Source organism: Otolemur garnettii, unplaced genomic scaffold, assembly GCF_000181295.1.
Source record: "Otolemur garnettii isolate 467f Iridium unplaced genomic scaffold, OtoGar3 scaffold00118, whole genome shotgun sequence".
NCBI lineage: Eukaryota > Metazoa > Chordata > Mammalia > Primates > Galagidae > Otolemur > Otolemur garnettii.
This window is the reverse complement of record NW_003852513.1, coordinates 374,967-385,149: the sequence shown is the minus strand read 5'-3', so window position 1 is coordinate 385,149 and position 10,183 is coordinate 374,967. Positions and strand designations below refer to the sequence as shown.

The following is a 10,183-nucleotide window of genomic DNA, read 5'->3' as shown; positions in this document are numbered from 1 at the left end:
GAGATTCTTGTATGCAGCAGATATCTGGCCTGAGTTTTTGTATCCAGTCAGGCAACCTGTGCCTCTTTAGAGATCAATTTAAGCCATTCATGTTAATTGAGAATATTGCTAAGCCTGGTAGAATTTGGGGTATCAAGTTTTTCAAAAGTCCAGTGGGCATTTTAAATCCTTTTGTCACTGTGAAAGTCAGAATTTGATCAGAAGTTTCTGAGTGAGTTTACTTTTATGATAGAACATTGCACTGGTCATTATGAAGGATAGTCTGAGAACATCCTGGAGAGCTGGTTTAGTTATGGCAAATTTCTTCAGCATGTGAATGCCATTAAAGTATTTAATTTCTCCATCATAAATGAAGCTCAGTTTAGCTGAATACAGGATCCTTGATTGAAAGTTATTTTGTTTTAGGAGATTAAAAGTCAATGACCACCCTCTTCTAGCTTGAAAGTTTTCTGCAGAGAGTTCTACAGCCATTCTAATATTCTTCCCCTTGTAGGTTATAGTTTTCTTACATCTGGCTGCTGTTAGAATTTTCTCTTTCATAGTAAGTTTAGTGAAGTTAATTATGATGTGCCTATGAGATGTCTCATTCAGGTTGAGTTGTGCTGGGGTTCTGAAACTGTCTGCTACCTGAATTTCAGAATTTCTTGGCATATCTAGAAAGTTCTCTTTCATAATCTCATGAAGAAGATACTCTGTGCCTTTTGAAGCATCACCTTTAGGACTTCCTATAAGGTGAATATTAGTTTTCTTTGAATTATCCCAGATCTCTCTGAGAGTTATCCATTTTTGCTCTCCATTTTTCTTCCTCTTTGAGTGTTTGGAAGTGTTCAAAAGCTTTATCTTTAATGTCAGAAATCCTTTCTTCTTGCTCCATTCTGTTACTGAGGGTGTCTACTGTATTTCTGAGCTCTTTGAGGGCTGTAAGTTCTTGTCTCAATGTGTCAAATTCTTTGGTGATTTTGTCTTTGAATTCATTGAATTCTTGAGAAATTTTTGAAATGCTCCTTGAATTTCTAATTCCAACTTTACCTCCATTCTATTAATCTTATTTGCAATCCAAATTCTGATTTCGATTTCTAACAGCTCAGCCATGTGTTTACGAATGGGATTTCAGTTGTGTCCACCATCTTTCCTTGTGGAAAATTGATCTACTCTGATTATTAATGTTACCAGAGTTTTTCCTGCTGATTCTACCCCATTATTATTTTATACCATATGGCTAGATGAGCAGATAAGGTGATGTTAGGTTGGGGGTTCCTGGAATAGTGATTAACCAGCCTTTTGTCCAAGAGCTGTGACTTGTGTCTGTACCTTTTCCCCTAGAGCTTTGCAAAAGACCCTCACAGTGGTACAGCCTGAGACACCAGGGACTTACTTGGTGTTGTGGGGCTAAGTGGCTCTGTCTTGCTTTCAGCTTGTCTCTGTCCTACCCTAGTGAATCAGGGTTTAAGTCTCAGCTGTGGATAAATACCAGCAACTTAGTCACCCCACCTTCCAAGGGCAACAACTGGAAAAGGAAAATCAAACCTTCACACAACCACACACCCAGGGTACCACTTTGAATAGTCCTCGGGTGATTGGTCCAGTCCAAGAAATCCAAATTAATTGTCCCAGTCAGCACCCTTCTCAAATTGAGGGAGTTCAAAAGGTCTCTGGCAATTAGATATCAGGCATCTGCTGGCAGCTTGAGTCTTACTTGTTCTGGTGCTCCATGGAGTCAGAAGGACTCCCCCAGCAAATGATTTAATCTGGGAAGTTTGATGTATCCTTCCCCACTTTATACCTCTGTCACATCCAGTCACTGGTAACCCTGCAGGTCTGTGACCCAGTTCCCTCCAATAAGCAGATTCTCTAGGGGCTTACACCTGCCTGAGTCACAGGGAGATCTATGTCTCCTTGGTCAGGTCTGTGCACTCTGCCACCACTCAGCAGGGGGAGCTGAGGCCTGACAACCTCAGATGGCTAATGGAAGCTGGGGTGGTTGGCTCAGTTCCAGCCCCACCTCTGATTGATGTTGCTGACACTTATATTTTCTCAGAATTTGTGATTCTGTCCTGGCTATATTCCCCTGCAGACCAGGCATTGTTTGAGTTCACAGAAACTGTGACTCAGCCCCAGTATGTGCCACTGCCCAGAGCTGGTATCTGTCTCTGCTGCAGTCTGTGTTGGGGCAGTGGGGTTAGAGTTCACACTTGGCTCTGAGTTCCAGCCTCTGCCCATGTGCCTTTGTCTCAGCTGTGATCCCCTGAGGGCTGGGTGCTTCTTAGGCTCACTAAAGCCATCCTCTGGCTCAGCTCCACCCTGGGAGTATGCCATCTCGGCATGTGTCTTCTTTTCTCCATCCCGCAGTGCCTGCCCAGGCAGGTACCACCTCAGCATACCCTTTGCTCACAGGGCCTACATTACCATCCCAGATCTGTTCCACCAGTGTTTGCCATTGGCAAAGATGCCCGGCTTTCTCTGGTTGCCCAAAGACACAAGCAGTGTCTCTCCAAAATATCCCCAAGGGTGTGAGCTCTACCGTTCTTGCAGCCACTGTGGCTGCTCTCTGCCACAGGGCACTGCCTTTCCCTCTCCTGTATGGTTCCTTCAGTCTACCATCTTCTCCTTACCCCCATGCAGCAGAATCAGCACAGACCTGCAACAGACCATACACTGTCTGAGAAAATGCTCGAGAATCTGGACTCCTGTCTCCAGGGGGATAGGCTTCCAGACCTCAGAGTGAGAGTGGAGGGGAGTGCTGGGAGTTCAGAATTGCAGGTAGAGAATATATACAGTTTTATACAGTTTTATGCCTGGCAGGCCATGGCACCCTAGTAGGGAAAGGAGGTCTGACTTTTAGAGGGTCTCTCCATGGGATAAAATGGGAGGATGTTAGAACTTTGCTCATTTGTTTGTAGAAAGTATACTGTGAGCCATTCTCATGGCAAAGGGGACTCCATTTGCTTGGTGATGGATTTTGTACCTATTGTTTGTATTCTTGGGGTTGTAGCCTGCCTCAACAGGGTTGATGTGCCTTCTTCAACCTTCTCTTTTGGCTCAGCTCCAAACCATCAGCTTACATGCTAAACTTCTATCCTTTAACTCTCCTTCTAGACAGGAGCCTCTGTGGAAATCTGGCTCCAGTTGGCCATCTTGCCTCTGCCCCCAAGAATCAATGTTTATATGATGAATAACATAATTAAAATACTGGAACCTATTTCATTCATTCATTCATCAAACATGTATTCACCAAATACCTGCTGTGTGGTAAGTTATATTATATGGTCCCTACTGTTGGTGCACCCTGTCTATTGGAGGGCATGGTTTATTAACCAGTGATACTGCACAGCAGGTGTTTGGTGAACACCAGGGCACCATATACAGGTGAATAAGCAGCACAGCAAGTGCCCATGGGGACTGGAGGGGAGAAGATCTGGAGGAGGTGCATTGTGGTCACTTTATTAAAGGAGGTGACTCAGCCGTTAGTCAAGCCCTCCATAGAGGTAGCCTACTCTGTCAGGGCCAATAGCACTCCATGTGGCTGGCCTCTGTCTTCTTCTCCATCTCATGTCCTTCCACTGTCCTCTAGTCACACTTTTCTTCCTTCTTTCCCCCAAATCCCTAGGTTCATCCCTGCCTTGCAACTTGGCACTAATTTCTGCCCCATCCTGCTCTCTAGTTCTTTGTCACTGTCCTGTCTGCATTTAAACACCATCTCACACAGAAAGCCTTTCAGGACTTCCTGATTTGATGCCTCTCACTGTGCCAGCCACTCTTCATGATTCCATCAGTAAGTCCTCTTCCCAGTATCAAGAAGCTCTGAAATTTCACCCACCTGCAAGCTGTGAAGTTGGCTTGCCAGAGTCTCATGGATGCTGACACAAGACTCCTGGGTCAGAGAAAAGGGACATTATTACCTACAGCAAAACAAGTAGCATGAGCTTTGTGTTGGTACCATACTTCTTGCTATGGATAAACAGCACAGCCCAGAGGAGCACTGCACATGCAGTGGTTTTGTTGCAGTTGAGAACCTAGAACTTAGGCAGGCTGACTCTTACATTTCACAGAAGGCAAAGCTGCCCAACCAGTTCTCTAAAGGGAGATATTGTCTTTGTTACACTGGACAGTAATCAATCTGACTCTGTTCCAGAGATGCTAGTTTAACATCCAAGGTTGTTTGCCACACAGACATCCTCAAAAAGATAGTCCAGAACAAAAGGAAAGTGTGTGTCTTTCCATAAAAGACATGCAGAAACTTTGTAGAACCTTTAAGAATTATGTCTCAGGAATAGCCAGTCCTCATTTCTATACTGTATTAGCTTCTAGTGAGTTTTCTCATGAGTATACTGCTCTGTCAGCCACTCTGAATAATCTGAGCAACAGAGGCTAGGATCAAATCCATTCCATTTGTCTCATTCATATGTGTTACATAAATTTGTCCCATTAAGGCTACTATGGATAGGATTCTGAGCAAAAAGATGAGGCCAACCTGCAGGGTAATCCTTAACCATGCCCAACTCTGGCCCCAGACCTAACTGGGTGAAAAATCCTGCAAAATATCAGGTTCCACATTAGAAAGCCAAGAGGTTTTAAATTTCCATGCTGACATTTGCACTTGACTTGAAGCAGCAATTCAAGTATCCAGGATGTATCAGCAATTGTCTACATTTCACTGTGGCCCACAGGGAAGTGGCTGAAGGAAGTTCTTAGTGACCATAGTGATTGAGCTTTAATGCCTTGCAGGACTGAGGTAGGTTTCCTTAAATACCTAAAGGTTTCTTATGACTATCTGTACTATGCAAGTCACGGTGTTTTCAGGAGGGAGGCATGTTAATGCTGGTTTCCTCTGTCAAGAGTACAGGTTGAGAATGCCTCCAGTGTAGCTCTTGGGAAGCTGGTGACTGGCAGGCCCAGTTCAATGGGAATAATTTACCCAAGTCTTTTTTTTTGGTGGGGGGAGACTAGCTCATAGGAGTAGGTCCCACTTGTCCTCGTTTTACATACCACCAGCCAGGTAGCATCAGTCTGCTTCATGAAATGGTCAAGAATGAGTAGAGAAGACCTCTAAAAGTGGAAGTGTAGGAGTTAGCAGACTTCTCATAAAGTTTAAAAGGAATGACAGTGAAATAGTTTTGGAGTCACCTAGAGGAGAGATGCTTACAGCAGTTCAGGAGAGATACCCCATGTTTTCCTTCATGAGGAGGGCTCATAAGGTGATTCTGAAAGACCAGGATCATTTGTCCCTCCCCCTCTGCACCTTCAGGACCTAATGTAGTCCATCCCCAGCTACAGGGCTAGTGCTCTCTCCCCACTGTCTCAAATCCTGTGTTTGCCATTTCAATAGCTGCAATATCATCTTTGCTCCAATAATCGCAGATCTCTTATCTGGTAGGAATCATGTGTGAAAGAAAGAGGACGTTTCTGTAACTTACAAAGATCTATCATGCTCCCTGCTTTGGCCTGTGAGCTACCACCATGCACACCCCCACAGACAGACTTGGTATGCAATATACTCAACCCAATTGTCTTTATCCAAGTGGCTGAAATAGAATGAAGTTTGAATATTCTAGGCCACCTTTTGGCCTGCCTTTCTCCAACCCCCAAAAGAGTCCCTCAATGAGGTTGGCCTGGGATCACTATTAGAGGAACAAAAGAAGCATCAGGGCCAGAAATGGTCAGTCACAATTCAAAATTTCAAAATATACCTCTTATCCCTTTTGTTATGATCATTACCCCCAAAGTGGCCAAGAGTTGGAGATCCCTGTCTAGGGACAACCCTATTGAGTGACCAGCTGCCTTACTAAGAAGTATGGGTCAGAAAGAGTTAAGCAAACCTAGCTATTGCTGCTACTAACAGGGACACTATATCTTCCAAAGCTGTTTGCCATACAAACATCCTTCAAAGGGTAGTTTAGAACAAAAGAATATTTAGTGCCTCTTCTCAAAAGACATGCAGGAATGCAAGACACCATGGAGAAGTGTCTCTGAGCCCTAGTCCTCCTTTCTGTCCACACTCCCTTGTCTGTTCATGTTCTTACTGTCTTTTGCACCCACCAGAACATAAGGGCCATAAGAGCAAGGGCCATCTTATCTTGGTCTCTGCTTTTTCCCTACCTTCAAAAAACAGCATTTTGTATATAGTCAAAACTTAGTAAATATTTCTTGAAAAAGTAACTTTCTCAAAACCTGACTTGTCTTTCAATGCCCAGTGTGGGTGGCCTGTCCCTGGAGGAGTGGCAGTCTGGTAAATAGAGGTCTTGTTCCAGCATTTGGGCTGCCACAACACCCCTTCCACGTGTAGGTGGCGCTGGTCGCAGTGCCTTCTGTGCTATAGCTCTTTTTATGTATGTTTGTCTGGCTACACTGAAAACTACTTGAAGGTGGGGGTGGAGCTTCCTCATTTATTCCAACCCTCGGGGCTGGGTTCAGGGTGAGGAACAGCAGTGCAAAGTTTAAGGGCGGTTGCCAAGTTGGGGCGGGTTTGCCAGAGTGCCTCGCTCACCTCGCCCTCATCTAGCCCCGCTTATTGATTTGTACACCCTCAGAATCCACAAAAGTGGCTCTCATTTAACAGATGTTCCATCAAAGCTTGCTCCCAGAGAGTGTGTGAGACCCGCTGGCTAAGAGCCTGGTGCTCGCCCTCCACCCTCTGCTCTCCGGCCCCGCCCAGCTGGAGCAGCCGAGGCCGCCTGTGTGAGCTGCTGTAGGAGGCACTTCCACCTCCAGCTTCTAGTTGGCTTTGGTCAGTAGGGCTCTTAGTTTAAGTTGGAAAGGCAGGAGAATGAATTCGGGGCGTCTATTCCCCACCACCCCAGCTGCAAGGTTACCCTGGATTGGCCACATCCTCCAGCACAGACGCCCAGGGGCAGAGGCCAATCCGTCTTCCCCTGGCTCCCGGGGGCCTGCGGTGGTTCCCTCAACTCTGTCTGTTTTGTTTTACATGATTCTTTTATTAAAACCCTTTCAATTAATTCATTTGAGTGTTTTTTTTTTTTTTTTTCTTTTGGGACCTTTAAGGAATCCCATATTGGACCTCAGCCAGCCATTTCATAGTAAATCTGAGGAAAATGAAAATTTATATATATATGTCATTCTAAAAGAAAACTTGTCAGCAACTATATGGTATTTTATTGATTCCAATCAAATGAATGTAATTTCAATGGATCATGATACCTGAAATTGATGAAGCAATGAAATTAAACTAAAGGGGAAGCCTAGGAAGACCGATGAGGTATCATGGATAATGGATGCTAGAGAGTGGGGATATTTTTATAATTCACCTTTTTTTCATTAATAAGTCAATACCAGATCTATACATCAAAATGAAAATGCCCGGTTAAAAGATTACACAGGGCCAGTAAGGTGGCTCATGCCTGTAATCCTGCACTCTGAGAGGCTGAGCCAGGTGGATTGCCTTAGCTCACAGGTTCCAGACCAAGAGCCAGAACAAGACCCCCTTCTCTAAAAATAATCAGGCATTGTGACTGGCACCTGTAGTCCCAGTTACTTGGGAGGGTGAAGCAAGAGAATCTCTTGAGCCCGGGAGTTTGAGGTTGCTGTGACCTATGATGGCACAGCACATCACTCTACCAGGGGCAACAAAGTGAGACTCTGTCTCAAAAAAAGAAAAAAAAAAAAAACATTACATAGGGCCTTTGATGACTTCAAGAACTATTAGTGCATAAAGGCGTAAAAGAATCTAGAAACTAACAAATGCCTAGTTAAAACAATTTTAATTATTTTAATGATTAACAGCATGAAGATGAACAGTCTTAATACAAAATGGCATCAATGGTCCTGGCTAGTAAAAGAAAAGATGCAATTGAACAGAAAAGGATTAAAGTTTATATACTGTTTTATCTGGGGAAATTCAATTACTGAAAAGCAAAAGAGCAAATGGATTAATAGGAGGCTTTAGCAGTATTTGATGCCTTGGTCAATACAAGTGGAGTAAGGAGTGATGGAAATCCTGCTAAATTTATAAAATCTTCATAAACAGAGAGAATTTTGGAAAATAGTAAGTTGATTTTGACATGGGACTGCCATATTATATTAGAGCCTATCTCTTCCATAGTGCCATTTTATTTTATTATTTGTTTATTTATTTACTTTGAGACAAAGTCTCACTTCATCCCCTGAGTAGACAGCCATGGCATCATAGCTTACAGCAACCTCAAACTCTTGGGCTCAAGTGATTCTTTTGCCTTATTCTCCCCAGAAGCAGGCACTACAGACATCTGCCACAATGCCCAGCTATTTTTAGCAACAAGGCTGGTCACCTCTTGCTCAGGCTGGTCTCGAGCTTCTGAGCTCAAGCAATCTGGCCACCTCAGCCTCCCAGAGTCCTGGGATTACAGGCATGAGCCACCAAACCTGGCCCATAGTGCTATTAAAAAAAAAAAAAAATCTTTGAACAAAATGGGGTAGACCACTTCTTAACTCTTTCATCCCTGTAAGTAATTGCCTATGGAAAGAATATTATTTCCAGTGGATTCTAAGGTTGCTTAGAAGATGCACAGCAGGATTAAGCAGATAATTGAATCCCAAGCCTTTGTCTTCATGCAAAGAGTCCAAATAATTGAAGCTCGATGAATTATCTAGATTCATTATCTTGTTTATCTACTTCACTTTCATAATTGTAGATTAAAATTCAACTCAACATTTGTTAAATAGCACTTGCCTCCACAATCTTCTGTATGCTGCTCTAGTCACTCTTCCTGACACCAGGGCAGTGTGTGCATCATTAATTGTGTCCTATAGATAAGGAGGCTCGGGTTCAGAAAGGTTTATTACTGACGACGGAGTTGGATTTGAACCCACATCCCCTTATTTAAGCCTGCCAAAATTTCCTTTAAACCACATGGTTAAATGGATGGTAAAAGGAAATTCAAACATGCATGTGAAAGCTGTGCATTCTAGGTAAACACCCCCAACCAAAGAATGAATGAGTTTGTTCTGGGAAACTCTCCCTGAGCACGTCTTAAACATTGCTGAGAAGCCTGTCATCACCCACACTTGGAGCAGAGCAGAAGTAAGCTTACATCGACATCCTCAGTTACCTGTCACTTTCTCTGGAAACTATTTATTCTTTCCTACCTGACTTTTAGAAATAGAGAAAATGTTATGACATTAGATGGTCACCAGTTAAAAGGTGACTCACGATTTATCTAAGGAATATAGAGAAGCTTTTTCAGAAGACCACACTTCCCTTTGCCAGTGTTATAGATAAACATTTTATTTTACACATAGAAGATCAAAACTCTGAAAGGGAACAAACAACATTTTAAAATTCCATTGCCTGACCAGGGGGAGTGGGGGGGGTGGGGGACTGTATCCAAAGATCTTATTCCCTTGGCACTTACTGTTTTTTTATTCACAGAGAAAAGAATGCATAAGATTGAAAATACGCAAGGAAGCAGGAGGTGGAGAGGGCCAGTGTGGAGTAGCTATTGTCTATATAAGAGCAGATGGCTCTTGGTGGTAAGAATACCAATTGCATTCCAGCAGTGTGTGACTTAGTAGAACCAAAATAAATGACATATTGGTCCAGAGAGAAAATTATTCCAAGTCTAAGCCAGCCAGAGAAATGACGAGCTACAGCCTGTGTTCAAGGAGACTCAGCTTTTGTTTGCTTCTCCTCTTAGTTTCACTCTGTGCCTCACACCTGCAGCCTTCTGCACTTTCAACAATGAAATGAGTTTCTTTCTTTCTTTTCTTTTTTTCAGAGATCTAGATTTTATTAGATCCATAAACAAAAACAATTTTAAAAAGCTGTCATAATATAAAATAGCAGCTCCCAGGAACTTCTTCAAGTTTCATCTTCAGAAGTTGACTCAATTCAGTTTGCCTCATTCTTGGAAGCCTCATCAAAATTCTCCACAAGATCTGGAACTTCATCATCATCATCCTCTCCAGTAGCAAGTGGTGCTTTTCCATCCACAGATTGTTTAGGCAGAGCTTCAGCCAGCCTCCTCAAGCTAGTCAGACTGTCTGCACCGAGCTGGTTTAAGATGCTGGGTAGCATTTCTGTCAGCTGCTTTGTCTCAGCATGGCCTGTAATGGTGAAAGTGTTTGCTGCCAGAGATGCCTGAACTTTAGGGTTGTTAAAGTGGATCACTGTTCCTTGGTTTGTAAACATATTCACCTCTTCAATACCAGAGATATTGTTTACCCCTAACTTCTTTAAGGAGAACTGAAGTTT

The 10,183-nt window shown here is 43.3% G+C and overlaps 1 protein-coding gene across 1 annotated transcript; it reads right to left on the bottom strand.

Annotated features, from left to right (window-relative positions):
* Nucleotides 1-9,705: 9,705 nt before the first annotated feature.
* Nucleotides 9,706-10,177, bottom strand: LOC100965751 (transcription factor BTF3). The gene has a single exon (XM_012809957.1). It carries the CDS (start codon nucleotides 10,118-10,120, stop codon nucleotides 9,821-9,823), a length of 300 nt encoding a protein of 99 aa, XP_012665411.1. The 5' UTR covers nucleotides 10,121-10,177; the 3' UTR covers nucleotides 9,706-9,820.
* Nucleotides 10,178-10,183: the final 6 nt, after the last annotated feature.

Bases quoted from the DNA above. Each gene is read 5' to 3' on its own strand.
- LOC100965751 (XM_012809957.1), bottom strand. From the start codon at position 10,120: ATGTTTACAAACCAAGGAACAGTGATCCACTTTAACAACCCTAAAGTT.